The sequence below is a fragment of the Eutrigla gurnardus genome (genome assembly GCF_963514095.1).
Source record: "Eutrigla gurnardus genome assembly, chromosome: 15".
In the NCBI taxonomy this organism is placed as follows: Eukaryota; Metazoa; Chordata; class Actinopteri; order Perciformes; family Triglidae; genus Eutrigla; species Eutrigla gurnardus.
In genome coordinates, this window is record NC_139938.1 from 9,181,213 (window position 1) to 9,200,867 (window position 19,655).

Below are 19,655 nucleotides of genomic sequence, written 5' to 3' on the forward strand. Positions count from 1 at the left end.
TTGTTAAAGAAGTGTCCGTTGCTTCCTGCAAACTACAGTATAATACCCCGCTGAGCTCTTTGATTCTAATGCTCTTTATCCAGGAACTTGCTGCCAGTTGGCACAGTTACTAAGAGAAACAAGAAAGCTGTTTTGGGTGTAGAAAGTGGAAATGGCTTAACTCCCACTAATAGATTATGGCTTTAGATCAACAAAGATGCTGTCAGTGGGACATTTGATGGACCTTTCATACTGAACAGGATTTCTGTGTACAGCGGGAGACACTTGTGAGGCACAGATGCAGAATCCTCACTTCAAACACACACACACACACAGAGCGAGAGAGGGAGGGAGAGAGAGAGAAAACAGACACAAATGTGTCCAGTAATGTTAAAAGTGAGTTTTATTAATCACAAATAGAGTGGTTTTAAAATGAACAAAAACAACCCCAGCAGCCCTAAATGGACATTCTACTGTATGTGAGTTTGGACAGACAATGGTGTATGAGCTTGGTTTAATTTCCCCCCACCATCATACAGGCGAATGCAGGTGGATGCAGGCCTATTTGCAGCTGCTGTGTGTGAATTCCTCTTGTTGTTATGGCTGACACGACACGTTGCATGAAATCTGCTTCATAAAAATGCTTACAACGCCTGAATAATTAGCGCTCCATTACAACTGCATGGCATTTCCATGAATACTTAGTCAACACTTGGTGTGAACATTGTGTGTGTTGCTGCAAGTGGCGGAGCAGGGGTGGGTTTCAAAATCAAATCTCATCAGCTGCCGGTGTTCTAAATGAAAACATGCTTCAGTTAGACAGGACAGATTCTAAATGTGTTATAAACCAGAGCTTGGATATCAGCGTCCCTGCTTTGGGGGTCCATCGTTTTCTTTTGCCTAATACAGCAATGTGTTTTTACCAAAAATAATTCCCACTATATTTAGGCACTAATATATTTCTATTTCTATTCAACATGTCTACATCTTCATATCTATGAAAAAAGCTAATTTCAAAATGTGCAGATATGTATGTAAAGAAGGGAAGTGGCAATTTGCGTTGACCTCATTCCTCTTAAACGCTGTGCTTGTAGTGAAATGAATGCAAAACATGAAGCCTCTGACAGTATCAGAGCGCCGTATATGTGGAGGGAGCATGGTCTGACAGAAACTGGACTATGTAAAGCCAGAAGGCACTTAAGAGGAATGGAATGTGTACAACTGAGGAGGGGCTGCATGACCAGCTGTGGCTCTGAGGTAGAGCGGGTTTCCTCCAATCTGAAGACCTGTTTGATCCCGGACTCCTCCAGTCCACATACTGGTATCGCTGTGAGATGTGCTGGATTAGATCCTGATGGGCAGCCTCTGTGTGATGGGTGATCACTGACTGTAGTGTAAAGCCTAGAAAAGCGCTAAATAAATGCAGGTCCATGTAACATTTTGCTTGTATCTCACCATGTACAGTGATGAACCTGTAACAGGTAATCTAATGTCAACTAAATTGGGTTAAGTACACTCAAAAAATGTTTGGTTCCTTAATGCAACTGGGGGAAAAAAAGACTGAGCAGTGTCTCTTCTTCCTTTGTGCAAATGTTGGTCAGATTGTCTCGACCATGACTGAAATTCAGCAAACATTTTACCACTTCAAACATTCAGAACAGGTGAACACAAGATTTATATGAGCTACTGACACATATCAGGTGTGTGATTGTTTCAACTGGTTGGAGCTCCAAAAGAGGAGCAGGAGGAGAAGGAGCCAACAGTGAATCCAATGTTCCATGATGTTGTGAAGAAGCTCCTGTTCATTTACGATAGAGAGAAACAAAATTCTGGGGTTCGATTTTCGAATTGCGAACTAAATTACTTTCTGTTTGTCACATATGGAAAGGGTAGAAAAAAATCCAGGATCATTATTTTAAGTGACTTTCTTTTCTATCTGTGAAAACAAGTGAAACAAAGTTTGGGCAGATGACTGTTTTGTGTTTGTTGTTGTAATGCTCATTTCGGCCACAAGAAGGCTGAAGTGCACTATACCTCATGTTCTAAATAGGACTAAAATGTAATTCTCCATGCACCTCGGTCCTATTTAGAACATGGGCTAGTGGTGCACATCAGTCTCTTGTGGCCAAAATTAGCATTACAACAGCTTACAGAAAAAATATCCTGACCCCAAAAAACCCCCCAAATAATATTATACTCAAGCACATACTTTTTCTCACCTGTTTTCACAGACTATTCTGTCACCTTTCTTCTATGTGTTATAACTAATATGATAAACATTTTTTTCAGTTTTACAAATGGAAAGAGTTTCATATCATATTTTTTTTTTTACATTTTCACCACTTTTATCATCTTGAAAGAGAGAGAGAGAGAGAGAGAGAGAGAGAGAGAGAGAGAGAGAGAGAGAGAGATACAAATATCTATATACAATCAGTGCAGGTGTTGACCCTCCAGACCCCAGCTGTGTATCACTGTAGCTGCACGTTTGCCTTCAGCTTTACTAAGACGAATGAGTACAATATGGCATTATCGGTTGGTAATATGAGATGAGGCCAACGCTCTTATCTTAGCACAAATATTAGCAAAAAAAAAAAAAAACATCAGCAACCAAGATTCATGTCAAAGATTGAGTATTATGTTTAATGTGCTTTATTTGACTATGTGTGTGTTGGTACCGTAGAGTTGGGGTATTTACACTGATGTTCTTGGTATCTTTAGTAACTGTAGCTGGAAAGTAAGTGAGTCAGTAGTTAAAATAACAAAGTTATAACAGAAAACTCTTTGTTCTTTGTCCAATTTGTTTCTATTCAGGTTTTAGGCAGGGAAATGTCAAAGTACCATGTCTAGTAGTAAAACTTAAGTCTTGTTTGGTTCCGGAAGGTTAACTTCCATCCCTGTATTATTATCATCATTATTATAGTGTAATACAAGTAACAGCAAAACTCTATTCTGGACAGTACCTTAAATATATACAAGATTAACAGCAAGCATAGAAGGACACTTAAAATCAAGAAAATGCAGCACTGATTGTGTTCAGTGTTTCACAGCATTTGACTGGCACTCTTCAAAGCCTCTTACTAAGACTATCTACAAACATTAACATGGAAGCCTCTCACAACAGAAAGTGGCCATTCCCTGTGGACAAATAAAATATGTAAGACTGCCAATCAAGAAACACATCTTGATATGCTGATATAAGTAAAAGCTTACAGCTTGATGTGGTTAAAGTGTTACATCTTTTTTTCATCCACAACCAAATAAAAAAAAAAAAACACATGTTAGTATTTTACAAATATTTAAAAAAGTAAACCTTTATCTATAGGCATTTTAAAATATATTCCATCAAAAATAGTCTGACAAATTTCAACAGTAGAAAAGAAATGTTATACAAATGACAAAAGGTTTTGAAGCAAGTAGAGAGGTGTCATGATTGACAGACAGAGACTCCTTTGTGAACAAAGAAATGTTTTGTTTTCTCCGCCTCGGTTGGTGTTTAAAACCATGCAATAACTGTAAAGTAAGAACTCCATAATTTAGCAAAAGAAATGGGTTGGTGGTGATAAAAGTTGACAAATTAATCTCAGTCCCCTTCATGTGTAATAGTATGACATATTTTTGAAATGTCATTTCATGACTGTGAAATGTCTTCACCTTTGGCAAACTAGAGAAGTTGTATTTGAGAGAGGCTGAGGGCTCCGAGCATGAGCGTGGCAGCTCTGGGGTCAGACTGCGTGGAGTCCGCTCCCACATCTCATGTCTTTCTCTCATCCTTGCTGTCTCAGATCACAAATGACGACTTGTGTCGGAAATCCCCCTGCAGAGAACATACAGCCAAACAGGAGCAATATTTAAGAACTCGTAATGCAGAAGTGGTTTAACAATGATATTCTTTTTCCAATTTCACCATACACTTAAATTAATATGTTCCCTGTGATTTTGTTGTTACTCCCAGCTCAAATCTGCCTTATTTGACTGTTTAGTTTACTCGGTGGTGCAGTGGCATAAAAACGCCTCAAGCAACGGTAGTTTAATTCTACATCTGGTTCCATGTGTCTGGTAGATCAAGTGTATCTCATTAAAGGCACTCTGAATTTCAACCCATTAACCATCATTTATATACTTTGCTGTTGACCATATATTATAGTTTTAATTCATTTCTCACATTTGCTTATAGAAACATTGTTTTCCATGGACTGGTGAAGTTAGAGATACTACGTGATTCTTTCAGACTAGTGGAACAAATTTTTTTTCTGCTATTTTGTCGAGTTTTGTTTGTAGATTTCTCCTTAATACACGATAAGTTATCATTAGATAATGACTCATTCGCATATTTAAACATAAAGAGAAAACTATACATCATGTTATGCTTAGAAACATGGCAAAAAAAAAATGTCTAATGGCTGTTGACAATATTTCTGATTTATCTAGTGATTAAAAAAGATATCCAAAATTCCCTTTGTAAAAACCTTTGACAAAAATGTCAACAAAATGAAACAAGATAAACAACTTTATCCAGTGTTGATATTTCTGTTCAGCAAATGTATGCAAATGATATAATGAGCATATACTTGATGAAATAATGCCTCATTTGCATATTTGACTTAAAAAACATTTTACAAAAATAATTGTCTTAATGTAAGTAACCAACTGGAGAAGTTTCATGGTTATCTATTAGTTACCCTCCAACAAATCACAACCTTAATGTGGTTGGGGGGTTTGTGTGCCCCAGTGACCCTGAGGGCTGTGTTGTCGGGGCAACAGGATATCCCAAGGCAAAGTGGTCCCAGGGATGGGGCCAGACAAAGAGCGATTACCCCATTGGAATGGCACAATGAACTATTGTCACTTGTAATGGTAAATTCATCTAACTCAAACTGCTATCTACAAACCTCATCCTCCGTCCTGACGTAGTCTACACCATCTCCTTTAGCTGGAACTTTGTAACTAAAAGACACAAAGCACATCATGGTTTTATGGATGATAGGTTGGGTTAGTGCGGTCTACAGAGGAACACATGTATTTGTTGATCATGTGCATAGGAAGATGTCTTACTTGTTCCCTGTTTGTTTTTGGCTGGAGAAGTAGCCTCGCTTGTATGCACAGCAGATCCCCGCTGTCATACATAAAAGCACTACGACCACCACCAGCACTCCCAGTATAATCCCCACAACATCTATATCATCTGTGGAGTTCAAGTAAGAAGGTACAAATGAAAAACTGGCATTGGTCAATCTGATCTTAAAGTTGTACTCCGTAACATTTTCATCTATTTAACTGTCTTTTAAGTTACTATCTATCAAAGAGTGAGTTAAATGTTGATCATGTGACCCACTCATGAAAGTGCTTGTACTTGCTGCTTTGCCCAGAAATAGGATCTCCGTGTCTGTTGACGACATTCCCGCACAAAATTCAATGGCGGCGCTCTATTAGTGAGGCTTTTTACGTCAGTCAGCAGTGGTTGGTCTGCCCAGGTGGAGCTACTCACTGAAGCATATGCTGCGTTTTATTGTAATCGGAAATCGGTAACTTCCAACTTCTGAGTCACTCACACGACACTAACCGCACTGCGCACGATTGAGCCTAATGTCCGGATTGTTGGTCAATAGGATGCTCCGTTGGATACTTAAAAACGTTGCGCTTCCTCGGCCCCACCACGTTTGGAAGAGGTGGATTTGAGTATGGTGCGATTAATACATGAGCACATGCACGGGTATGCAATGTGCCGAGGCACGGTATGGATCAAATGGTGTGAGTGCGCCCTAAAGTGTTTGACGGCTGCAGGTACATTTCATTACTGCAGACTCACAATGGAAGAGCATGTGAAGACATCATGCAGATGACAGCTGCCAATCAATTGATGCCATACAGTCGACACTGTTCGGTTTCCAAAGGAACTCTGGGAGATGAGGTCCCAGAGGCTCGCCTGCAGTTGCATCTACCGCCAAAGAGGCCGCTAGAAGCAATGTATCTCAAATCTTACGGAGTACAACTTTAAAAGGCAGCATGACATTGTGGAATAGTCTTCAATATTTCTTTAAGTGACAGATGTGTGACACACTTACAGACTTCCATCTTCTGGGGTGGACACTCAGAGTATCCGGCATCGTTCTTCGCTCGACAGAAGTAGTTGCCTGCATCTTCTTTTCTGACTGCGAAGAACTTCTACAATGGAGGAATAATTAATTAATGTAAAAATTGAGCTCATACTGTTAGTATTTGTTTTTGTAAGTAGTTAGGATTTGTATGTGTGTACCGTAGATTAGATAAAAAAGAATGAAACAGAAATGATAAAAGAGTGAGCAATTGATCCAACTTTGTCTTTAAGGGATCATATTAGAAAAGCTTGAGGTGCTGTACAATGTTTCATCCATAGAAATACAAAAGGAGTAGAAAGGACATGGCCATTCTAATCAACATAGTAGGATGGTCAGGGCCTGCAGGCTAACTTCTGTATGAACTAAACTGACTTATGGCAGGGTGTGGACACACTGAGGGGAGGTTTTGCAGTAACGACTAAAACGAACAGTGGAGTAGTAACGCTATGAAGCACAGAGACCCAATAAAATGTAACAACTTTTGTAACAACAACTTTTCGTCACAGTGAAAGCACATTGTATCGCCAAATGAGTGACAACTTTGTTGAGCTCATTTTCTGTGTTGCATTTAAGCATGGTGGAATAAACAAGCCAGCTAGTTAAAAAGCACGTCATCCTACTCCAGAGCTGCATCCACTCTCTTCCCGGCGAGCTGCAACACTTACGGCTCGCTGACATGCGCTGTCGCCATAACAACTAACAACAATCAACATTTTCTTTTGTACTAGTCAAATTAATTATATTTCTATGGTTGCAATTGTTTTTAATTTTTTTTAATTTTTTTAATTTTAGTTTTGACTTGATTTCATGTTTAGTATTTATATATTTAGTTTCGGTTTTACAGTAGTTTTAGTTGTTTCCAGCCGTTAAGAAGAATGTATCTACATATACTTACAGAGTACATGGTGTGAGAACTGTGTAGGACTGTCCATCATGTTTAAACCTTTTATTTTGGGAATCAAATTGAGTCGACACTCAGAAGAAATCCACCCCAGTTGGCTAACATTAGACCTGAGCTGAATAACTTGGTTTAATCAATTTCAATCAGGTTCTTGTTAATTCTTCCAGGATAGACTGCTTGTGAAAAACAAGGAATTCACTGTTAAGTATTAGGATAATAATTACATATGCCTTTTAAAAACAACATAAAACGTTGGGCTTTGTGTCTGCTGCTGTTCAATGACTTTCAAACTCACTGTTAGCTTTTATCAAAAATGTTGTTTGTACCATATGTTTCATTTTTCCTTTCTACTTCCTATAGAATGCGTAACACAATCATGTATCTGAAAGAATAACTTTTAAAATATGTTTTGAATCATATTATTATTGAAGAGGAAATAATGCAATGTAGAGGAACACAAATCAGCGTGGTCTCACACTGTAGAAAAATGTTCATAAATAACAGCAAGAAATCTTCATGGAAAATAAAGAAATTCTCTGGGTCATTTAAAAAAAAATGTTCCTGACCAAATAATGTAATCTAATACAAATATAATGATAATAATAGATTTCTAAATCGGTTGGTGGGCATTGCCTCCTCATATGGGAGCAGCAGACGAGTGATAACTGCGTTTCTGTGAACACTCTAAAAATAACGAGATAAGTAGAGTAGTACAACGTCTTCCAAACCTCATTAGTTTACAGCTCGGACTGTAAATGGTTTGTTCCACTGAGCTTGCAGCCTAGAGTTTTTATGTAATGTCAAACACTCGTATGCTTCAGTGTGCCACAACTGAGAGGCCAGCATGAGGGTTGATAGGACAGGGTTTTGAGGTGAGCCTCTGAACAGATCCAGAATTGAGGAATGTGCAAACGAGGACAGTAGACTCCGGCTCTAACCCTCTCGCACCATCAACTGTCTCCCCAAAATATCTGCCCCCACCCCTGGGCATCATGCCACCGTCCCTGCTGCCCCGCCCTTGCCGCTCATGCGTGTCCTTGTCCAAACACATACTAACCAGGGTGCCTGTGTCTGCGTTGAGTGCGTATGAGGAGTTGAAGAACTTGGGACTGGTCTTTGGGTCCTCAGGAATCTCCCCCTTGTTCTTGAACCACTGGTACTGAGACTTGGGGAAGCCTTCCTCCTCCAAACAGCTCAACTCAGCTGACTTCCCGAAAGGCACTGACTTTGGGACACTGCATTTTGGCACCACCGGCTTTACTGTGGTGAGATAAAACATGATCATTGTGACTACACTTCGTTTTTATGTTCTGTAAGCATCAGAGTGAAAGACAAAGTGACACATTCCTTCATGATGCTGCCAGGTCTATGATTGACTTTGATGCTTGAAAAAAGACAAAGTCACCCTGACCCCTTATGGTTCACTGGACTGACAGCACTGACAAGTCCGGATGGGTACATGATTTTTGGCCCGGGCCAAAATACGCCACCAAAACACGCAGCGCTTTCTTTCTTTAGCACTGCGATTCCAAGCAGATGCAGTTTCAGAGGTTTCCTCTTATAGCACAGAACACGCCTTTGCAGCTGGGCAGGTCGGGTCATAACACATCCTCATATGTATGCCAAAGGGTTGGTGCGACCTACAACATGGTTTCATCTTACAGCATCTAACGTGTGAAACACTAAGCCAGGTTTCTCTTTAAGGGCACAATAAGGGCGTGTTTTCTGCATTCAGAAGAATCTTACAACATAAGTCATATCTTTGACTCAACATGCCATATAGGTGAATGATGCTGGTAAGTTGGAGTACCTCTCACAACAAGGTCAATCACAATCTCATCAAATGACTTCTGGTCATCAATGGCTGTGACCTCACAACGATATTTCGCTGTGTCTGATCTCGTGGCATTGGTTATGACTAATGTGGAAGGTTCTCTGATCACCGCTCTGTTCTCCAGGTCACCTGTTGGAAGGAAACATTTTCATCAATGTCAGTCATGTATGGCAAAACATTTTTTTAAATTCAGCTTGTAAAATGGTTAACAAATCAGGCCCTTCATCTCAGCTGACACTACCAAATCATATCTCCATTGCATGATTTTGTCTTATATTGAGTACTGCTTCACAATCTGGCCATTTGCTGGTGCCACCATACTGGAACCTTTTTTAAAAAGCCATCAAGGTGTTTGCCACAAAGCCATATTCATTCAACCATTGTATCATTATTAAGAAGTAGCATTTCTTGAGTTTCGAAAATTGTAAAACTTTTAAATACGCTTGTTTTCTCTTCAAATCCCTAAATGATCCCCCCCCTCTCCTCGAGGCATATGTCACTATGTTTGAGGACTGCGGATGGAAATTAGGTTCTGGCTAAATCCGGCTTATTTACACAAAAGTGATGTATTTGGACATAGTGTTCATTAATATGCATTGTCCTCTCCAAATAAATAAAATAAAAATGTACAGCAAATAGAAGAGGAGTGCATTTTAAACGTTACCTGAGATCTTCTTGTCAAAGTACACATAACTTGGTCCGTCGTTTGTTATCTTCTTCCATTCAATTCTGGGGTTGGTTGTAGAAATGGACTCAATCAAACACGATAACTCGATTTCTGCAGGATGGAGAAACATATGGGGCATATGACAGCAAATAAATTCAAGTGGAGCAAATGCTTTTGATATTTCTTTGCGTTAGGTGGGGTTGTTCATTAGCTCTTACTGTCAAACTCATCGGTCCATGGTGATTCATTGTTTGATGTCAGGACCACGGCTAACACATTGAAGCACCCTGCAAAACAAGAGAAGAGGCAATGCAACATGAGACTCTCCAGAGCATGAATTTTCATGATACAGTGATGATCTCATGCGATTTGCACAATACCAGCTGACATTCACTGATGTGCTGTGCTTATTTTAACACTCTCCTTGAGGATGTTTGTTATGTGCTCACTCATCTTGAATGCCACAATCACAATTAAAGTGAAGATGAAAGTCAATCCCACATTAGTGTGATGATGTGGAACATCATGGTGCTCTTTGGCCATGTCCCGTTACCGATCAGCTTCCATTTTTAGTTGGGTTGGTCAGACCATTGTGTGTGTGTGTGTTGAGGGTGGGGGTGCTGTTTCTATGCACAGTAGATAATTGTGCAGAGAGGCATGTGCCCTTTTCAGGGCAAGCTCACCATGCCAGTAGTTCAAGCGCCTGCCGAGCCCTTCTCTCTCTCTCTCTCTCTCTGAGCATGATGCTGTAGACCATGTGGGCCTAATAGTGCAAAAGCTCCCCGCAAAGATCTGTGTTGTTATGTGGAGGAGGGCTAAGGCCTTGGGAGGGGGCACTGGTGAATCATCCTGACAGGCTATAGTCACTTCCACATGAATGCAAACTGAGGAACGTGCTCATCAACACTTCCAGAGACCTAAAACAATGATTTTTACAAACCCAAAAACAGAAAATAACCACAGCGACAAACAACACCCACAATGAGGGAAACAATGACCACAACCAGATATAAATGATCACAGTAGGTTTGAGCCGGTTTAACAATTTTCAAACCGGTTTAATATTAAGCCAAACTCTGCTGTCATTTCTCCTCTTGTTACCCCAAAAACACACACAACTAAGTAAACAAACACACGCATCTCCCCCCTCCCACCTCGACTGAAATGTGATCTCTGTCATGAACGCCTCGGCTTGCTTGGCAGCATGGCGGCCACACTTTGGGCACCGGCCGCCTCAGACACTCGCCGTGGCTCTGTTAGTCTGTTTCTTAATAAACACAGTATTATGTTAAATAGTTGACATAATTGTTGCTAATTACTTATGCTTGGATTTAGTGCCATGACATCATCGGCACATGTTGCTGATGTTTTTGATTATCCAGAACATTTCATAAGGACAAATGCTGGTTTAGCCCCGTACACCAAACCGGACCGGTGAAACCGGCAATCGGCCTGACAAACAATAACCACAAAAGGAAAATGATCACAATGAAATAAACAATGACCACAATGAGATAAACAATGACCACAATGAGACAAACAATCACAACGAGATAAACAATGACCAAAATGAGACAAACAATCACGAGATAAACAATGACCACAATGAGATAAACAATGACCACAATGAGACAAACAATCACAACGAGATAAACAATGACCACAATGAGACAAACAATCACAACGAGATAAACAATGACCACAATGAGACAAACAATCACAACGAGATAAACAATGACCACAATGAGACAAACTATCACAATTAAATAAACAATGACCACAATGAGACAAATGATCACAATGAGACAAACAATCACAGCAAGATAAATAATGACCACAATGAGATAAAAAATGACCACAATGAGAAACAACGACCACAATGACACACAAAATAACCACAATTAGGGCCCTATGATTTCCGCAAACAATCATAAGATAAACAATGACCACAATAAGATGAACAACACACACAATGAGACAAAAAGGACCACAATGAGAAAAACCTATGACCACAATGAGACAAATGATCACAATGAGATAAACAATAATCACAATGAGAACAAAAATTTACTACAAAATGATCACAAATGAACCCTGAATTTATGCAGGTGTAGTCTGCTACTAAATAGTGTCGGACATGGTCATTGGCTTCTCATTCACACAAGCATAACTTGACCTCCACCAACTGTTATGGACACAGCCAGGGGCGTCAGCAGCATTTGATATGTGGGGGGGTCCTAATTACGGTTTCCTACAGTTTGTGAAATGGCTGAACTGCAAAATCGCGATTTAAAAAAGTTCTACACTCGGCAGATTTGATTTGCTGAAGTACGATCCTGTCGCCTGCGACAGGAATGGAAATAGGAAATTTTAATTACTGTAATTCCTCAACCATTCACGCGATCACCCTAATTCCAACGGCTCCTAACAGCTGAGAGTCAGCGCTTTCCATATGACGTGACGGTAATGACGAGGCTTTCCGAGGGGGGAAGGGCAGAAGTGCGTGCAGCTGGTGGAGCGCTGTTTTGGTGGACTGGTGGAAAGTGTTGTATATAATATATTTAGTGTTAGTAATGTTTTTGAGTGATCAATAAGTGTTTTCTGCTGTGTTTTTGCCGTTTTCTTTTCTTTTCTTTTTAGGCCAAATCGCCCAGCCCTAATTCTGATGAAAATGTTTTTATAACATGTCTCTTCCCTATCTAATGTCTCTTGTTCCAAGAAATGAAAATCCAAATAAAATATCATTTTTATATTGACATTGTTATAATGCCTTTGCAATAGTAGTTATGCAACTGACTACAGAATCAAAACAAGCAAATTGCACAATATCACAGTGGCATATACATGATAACCTAAATATTGATCTGAGAGTACATTGTTAATTTGCACAAGGTTTTTTTTCAGCTACTTAAATTTCTTTCTCATCTCCACCCCCTTTTTTTCGTTTCAACATTTTTCCGTTTTCTCTGTGTAACTTCAGAGGGAAGTCAGTGACCCGGCCGAGGGTCAAGCTGAACCAATCAGATTGAACAAAAAGTGGAGCAGTCCAAGTTGGGAGGGGCCGCTCGCATCCCCCCCCTCCCCAACCCCCTCTAATTGACAGTATTAAACTGGCCCAGTCTGACTGCCGGGCCAGAGACCCGGCATTTTATGCTGTCTGCGGATGCATTAAGCGGCAGTGTTGTAGCGGAGGGCCGTGCCGTCACCTGCTTTAATACGTCCATGATTGTAATTGACATCTGAAATTGAAATATGACCGATGGCCAGTCTGCCCCTCTTGCTGGTGTTAACTCGTTGACCAAGTAGCTGCAAAAAGCAAACTTCCTTTTGTGGTCGTGCGTGCTGTTTGTGTGTGTGTGTAGGAAAACACGGAGTGGACTCTTGCTGTGGGTATTCTCTCAGACCCGTCATGCACTAATATTTTTAACGACAAATGTGGGGGGTGGGGGGTCCAAACAACTTTTTTTAAAAGGTGGGGGGTCCCAACCCCCCCTCAATATATTGTGGCAACGCCCATGGACAGCAGTGTCTGGGGTCAGCTGTTAAAGCAGACAGGATAAGCTCATTAGCACACGGTCTTTCTCGAGATCATGACAAGGCGACAGCTTGTTTTTAGCCACTGCTGACAGTAGGAAGATAGGAGGGAGGTAAAACAGAGGCCACACCTACATCTACCTGACTATCATTATTCCTGTTATAATTAACGATCGATATTTGATCAATTCTAACATTAAAGCTGAGATGGGTGTGTGACATGAATAATAAGAATAATACGTGTGACATAATTGTTGACATACAATGATTCCAGGTGATGAATTTGGTACTATGATTTCCATTAAAGAGAGCTGTGAATGGAGTTGATCCTGTCTCTGTGCTCCTCCTTAATGCGGAGAGTATTAGTGCAGATTAGGTGCCTAAGTGAGCTTGACGTCCACATAAAAAGCTTGAGAGGTCTGCCATGGAAACAGCTGTCCAGGAAACACATGAAACCCCCACTCACAAAGACTGGCACTGAGGTTCGTCTGCATTCTGAGTAAAGTACAGACAAGAAGCTAGAGACGAGGTGTCACATCCAACATCCATGTATGAATTCACTATCATCAATGAAAGGTGAGCCTGCCAGGCCTAACAAGTCTCCCAGTCAAAGCTAACGATCGGGGATTTAAAATAAGGATGTTTTAGATGTTCTGAAAATGGAATGTGTACAATAGTGAACTCCTTTTAAGGAATCTCAGTGTGTTGTTTGTGTGTTACTGTACTGAGAGACGTGAGTGATAGTGAATATGAAGTAGTTGTGAATGTAGCAGTATGTGTGGTTCAGGCTATTTATTTGTTGTGAATATATAAAGCCATATACTATTGTATCGTTTTGAAAGCTGTGATTTACACCAACCAGAGACTCAATGCATGCATTGCAATTCAGATTTAATATCTGCCCATTGTTACAACAATACACTTTCTGTTTGTGAATGTCTCATTGATGAACAGAATATTTGGAAAATGTCAGTTTTTAGGAACTGTTCATTGTTTTTCACTCATTCAAATTGAATCGGACGGGCGTAGTTTGCGCTGCGTTTGTTATTGCGAGTTCCTCATTTTGCGTCGTATTAATCAAACCTTACAGCCACCGGGCAACAGCGCACTCCGCCCTCCAGCGTAATTAGCGTGCCTCTACAAGAGCAATGAATGGGCCTGCTTGAATCTAACATGGATCTTGAAACAACTAAAAGAAAGCACTAAAAAGGACATAAAGCGGTGAACTGAAGAAAAGGTAGAGTATAACAGGGGACAGGTAAGGATAACCAGTTCAGGTCCACCACAAATGAATGTCTAGTAATGTGCAGCAAAACCACAAAATGAGATGAAATAATGGGCAGATACAATAACTGGTTTGCGCAATGAATGGAATGGCCAGAGTGATAACCAAATGATGTCGCCACCAGCAAGAGACAAATGACGGCCTATGGACCATCACTGCAGGCATGCTCGGTATACTGCAGGGGACCTCCAACGTTCCATCCAGACATGAGATCGCGGCGAGTTTCGAGAGACGGGGCGCCGCCTCCCGCAAGCTCTCGAAAATATTTTAAACTAACTGTTGTCAATCTAAAAATAAAGACAGATTCAGCAACTGCATAGCTTATTTCAAGCATTAAATGTTTTCAGAAACACATTTCGGTGAACTATTTGCGTAAAATAACAGAACGTTTCTTTAATTATCCCGGTAATTTGTCGGCGTGAGAAATACTAAATGTGCCGTGAGCGTGTGAACAAGTTGAAATGTGTGTGCGTGAGACGTGAGAGCCCTGCTGTTCAACAGAAACTCCGCTGTATCATCATCATCATCGCTCTTCAGATCCATAGCTTCGCTGAGCTTTCGCCACCATTCAATTGACCCGAGGTTTACTCGGGTTTGAGTCCTCTTTACGTCGCATCTCCGCTTTGTGTCTGTCTTTTCAGTGACAGACTTTCTCTTTCTTTCAGTCTTTGCCGGTAGGGCAAGCAGAGGCCGCCTGCTACTGCCACTCTGCTTTCCCTCCTGAACTGCTCAGGGCAACAAGCGTCTTGTCTGCTCGTAGTTTCGAGGCGTGAGCAGGAGCAGGAGAGTGAGCGAGGATTGGATCAGAAAATGTATCCAATAGTAGCCATGCAGACCGCATGGCTACTATTGGATACATTTTGGCTCAACTGACAAATCTTTCAAATCTTAGACCATAGCTTTAACCAAAACTAGTGCTGGGCGGTATACTGCTTCATACCGAATGCTTTTTGTTTTATGATATGAATTTTTCATATACCCCAATAGCCTGTGTTGAGCATACGGACGTTTGGAAATTCTTCGGCTTTAAAAAATCTGACGTCGAACAAACAACAATATTCTGCAAATGCTGTCGGGCTAAAGTTGTAGCCGCAGGAGGCAACACAAGCAATTTGCTTCATCACCTCAGCCACAAGCATGTCCTGGAATATCAAGAATGCATCAAACTACGATCTGCGTCCTTCACGTCAAATGTCACTGCCTACGACAAGAAAAGCAAACGGTGGAACGACATTACAAACGCCATCACCATCCACATAGCTAAAGACATAAAGTCCATAAAGTTGAAATGTGTGAATACTGTTTCTATGCTACAGGATAATCCTGCAAGCCAAGTTGCACCTTTTTTTGATACTTACTGTGCCTAGGCTTGAGCAATAGTATTACTAATGCAAGTTGCATACTTTAAAAGTTTTAGTTTACTATTTATTTGTTTAAATGTGTGTACCAGTATACCTCGTCTTGAAGCAAAGTCCATTTGGATGCAAGTTGCCTTAGTGAAAGTTTAGTTGTTTAAGAAGTCTTCAAGTTAAACATTTATATTTGTAATACTTGAATACTACCTGGTTGGGCTTGAAGCAATATATTAATGCAAGTTGCACACCTTTTCTATTTGTTTGTTTCAATATTATTTATGGATGTTGCCTTAATTTATGTTCAGTGGATAAAGAAGTCTTCATTTTGCAGTTGGTTTACAAAATATGTTTTTTCAAGTTGCAAAACTTGCACAATAAAGGGTTCTTTATTTTGACTGCAACAGTCATGCATTCTGATTCCTTCACATCATTAATACTAGTGTGGACATTAATGTTTTTCTACAATATTCACTCCTCATGACAGTAAAATATGTCATTCCAAGCCAATTAACTGCAGTAATTATTCTCTAAATTATTAGAAAATGAGGTTAACACCCAGTCGTGCTTGAAAAAAAAAATACTGACAAATACTGTGAAACCGATATAATTTTGTAAATACAGTGATATAAATTTTTGGTCATACCGCCCAGCACTAACCAAAACTGAACTGAAACTGAAAATAGTACTGAGTGGACAGAAACATGCACTGATTTTTGACACAGTAAAAGCGGGGGGTCCCACTCTCATACAATGGGCAAGACGCCCATGCATAAACCCCACAGGTTTTGCATTGCTGAAAAACAACAGGCACAAAGGAGCTGGGTATTTTCCTGATGCCTGCACAATGAATAGCACTTTTTTCGGTTGTTCCCCTGGGAAACCACACTTGTTTCCTGAATCTAAAGGGGGCTACCATAAATAGAAAGGTTCAATTAAGCAACCTGTGTTTTCCCTGTGGGATATATCTGCCTCATGCCTGTGGAGAATATTCCCACACTCCTTTGGAATCTTAGACATCAAAGTCAAGTCTTTGCGTGTATGAATGTGCCATTGATTTGACCAAGCATAGAGCTGTTCTAGGATACTTTAGTGTTGTCTGTCAATAGAGCAGAGCAAGCAGTTAATTTTTTCTCTAGTCCAACACAATGACCTGCCAGTCACATCCACTACTCTTCACGGTTGTGATAGATATATGTGCAGCTTATTAAAATGAAGGTGAACATTTATAAACTGTGTGTGTCAAACAGTTTTTCTACTATATATTAAGGGACCGTTTGGTATTTATTTAATGGACCACGGAAAACGGGGGGGAGTTATGTCTTAATATTTTATTCTAATATTATTCACACCTTTAGCAGAATGAACGTGCATCCAGACACACGTGTTGGGCCAGGTGCATGGATATGAGAAGGTACATGCTCTATATTCACAGCGTGTAACAAATAGTACATGACTAACATGGCTGGATCCCCCTGATACCTATTCAACGCCATGTTTCCCATTTAAACAGGGGGAAACAAGCAGCTGAGGGAGCACACAATGGTATGGCTGGCGAGGAGTGCGGTTGAGAAATGGAACAATGTATATGCTGTGGGAGACGGGTTCATCATTCATTAACACACCACTAGCTGCTTGAATAAAGGAATAAAAGAACAGGACTGCAGAAGAAACATGTTCAACACATCAAAAGATCATCAAAGTCAAGAAGAAAGAAAACATGCAAACAGGTCATCAGCAATACAAACCAAAATGTAGTAAGTTATGGAACAAAGCAACAAGTTCAGATCAATGCCACATTGTAACTGTTTTAAAGTAAAAAATAGTCTTCTATAGATGTAATTAATTTCACAGCACAAACCTGTCACCTGAAAGGTCCCCGAACTAAAGGACCTGCTTCCACCATGGCCATTACTTGCACAAATCATTCTACAAAATGTCAACATTTTTGATGAGATGCTAATTTCCATTTGATAAAAGTCTATGATGTCAGATGGGACACAAAGCCTGACAAATTAATTCATAAGAGGATCACATATTACCATAAGCTTCTTTCTGAGAGACGATTACAGCTAGATCCTCAACAAAGCGTGCTCTGGTGCTCAAGTTCCCATAGCAATATTGGTAATATTTCCATAGAAACTGGATTCTTTTTCTGGCTTATTTGCTATTTCCTTCAGATATTTCACATAACATGGTAAGATGTCAGGCTGAGTAATGTCTTTGTTTGATCACCTCCTCACCAGTGAAAATCTATTTTGTTATTTTTTTCATTATACTGAAGTCTTCAACTACAGGCTTGTATTCCTCCAAGCTTGAGCTGGACTACAAAATGATCCAAGCATAAGGTGTTTAGTGGTCTACACTTTTTCCATGGCATGCCTCTGGAGGAGATGTCTATCGGTGTTCTCTCGTCTACGGAGTCGAGGAAATACACATGTGAAGAGTTTAAACAAAGCTAAGGCCAACGCTTCCATTTAAAAGCATCAGATGCTTCTTCAGCTGCTCAGCAAACGTCACCACGTTTAAATGGATGGGCCCAGAGCAGCTTGTCAAGTGTATGTAAAATATGCAGCTATATAAAACCTACGTATGACTGTATCACATGCTGGATGAGGGTGAAGTGGTCCACTAAATTCCTGGTTTGCTATGTAGAGCATGTGTGTATTTGGGTCGGAGTTTGATAGGTTTCCTGTCATGTGACTGGTAAACATGAACCACAATGACAGAAATATGGAATATTTAATATCATATTAGCAAACTACATATTTAAGGACATTTTGGTAAAAGAAACAAATGGCAAATAGTTGCTTGAATGCTTAACAGTTGAGATGAGATATAAGGTGTTGAGGTCTGTCATGGTAATTTTCTGGTTCATATTTGCATTTGGGTTTTCTACAAGAACATATTTACATACTTCATAATTTTCCAGAAACTGTCCGTCTGAATATTTGTATTCACCCTTTGTCTTTATGAGACCCCCACGTGAAAATGCCCTGCTCTGATTGGTCGATGTTTCTGGGGCTTCCACATAAGCGCCTACTGTGGTGTTATTCAGTTTCACTGTCTTTTTTTTCACTGTCACTTTCACCGTAGTGGCACTTTCCACCTATATGTTGTATAGTTGTCAACATCACAATATGACTGCCGACCACACCATACATGTGTGTATACTTCATGTCACCTCCTAGTATGGATGAAAAATCATGTGAATAAAAAAGCCTATTTTTGATCATCTGAAAGGTTGCATTTGAATGAAATGAAGCTAAGAAGAGGCCCGGTTGTGATGCCCCAGACTGTTCTACAGGCTGTTCTACGGACTGTTCTATAGCTGTTCTATAGGGTGTTCTACAGGGTGTTTTACAGATTGTTCTACAGGGTGATGTATGGACTGTTCTCCAGGGTGTTCTACAGACTGTTTTACAGGCTGTTCTACATACTGTTCTACAGACGGTTCTGTGTTCTACATGCTGTTCTACAGACTGTTCTATGTTCTACTGATGGTTTTATGTTCTACAGGCTGTTCTACATACTTTTCTACAGACTGTTCTATGTTCTACATACTTTTCTACAGACGGTTCTATGTTCTAAAGACTGTTCTATGTTATACATACTGTTCTACAGACCGTTCTGTGTTCTACATGCTGTTCTACAGACTGTCCTATGTTCTACAGGCTGTTCTACAGACTGTTCTACAGATGGTGTTATGTTCTTCAGGCTGTTTTAGCCCAAATAACCACTCTAAACTCATTCTGTCTAACTGAAAGTTGGCTCACGGTAGCAGGAGTTCATTCAAATGCAAGCTTTCTTTTCCAGGTGTATTCAGACAGTTCAGCTTTCCCCCAAGGGCTCCTCGTGTATTAATTTATTCTGCATTTATATATGAGTCAGCTGCAGGCCCTGCTCTGGGGATTTGGTAAGGCCAGGGCAACTCATGTGCCTTACTGCTAGTCAGCCCTCTGATCTCGGCAGGGTCAAAGACTCGGCCCGAGCCAATGAGAGGATGGA

At 40.3% G+C, this 19,655-nt stretch overlaps 1 protein-coding gene across 1 annotated transcript in view; it reads right to left on the reverse strand.

Annotated features, from left to right (window-relative positions):
• Nucleotides 1-359: 359 nt before the first annotated feature.
• jam3b (junctional adhesion molecule 3b) overlaps nucleotides 360-19,655 on the reverse strand; it is a 44,053-nt gene continuing 24,757 nt past the window's right edge. The window contains exons 2-9 of the mRNA XM_084029155.1: nucleotides 9,695-9,763; nucleotides 9,474-9,587; nucleotides 8,786-8,938; nucleotides 8,033-8,235; nucleotides 6,042-6,141; nucleotides 5,032-5,161; nucleotides 4,869-4,923; nucleotides 360-3,793 (exon numbers count right to left, since the gene is read on the reverse strand). Of these exons, the coding sequence (XP_083885281.1) occupies nucleotides 3,758-3,793; nucleotides 4,869-4,923; nucleotides 5,032-5,161; nucleotides 6,042-6,141; nucleotides 8,033-8,235; nucleotides 8,786-8,938; nucleotides 9,474-9,587; nucleotides 9,695-9,763 (860 nt within the window). The 3' untranslated portion in view covers nucleotides 360-3,757. The remainder of the gene's footprint in view (nucleotides 3,794-4,868; nucleotides 4,924-5,031; nucleotides 5,162-6,041; nucleotides 6,142-8,032; nucleotides 8,236-8,785; nucleotides 8,939-9,473; nucleotides 9,588-9,694; nucleotides 9,764-19,655) is intronic.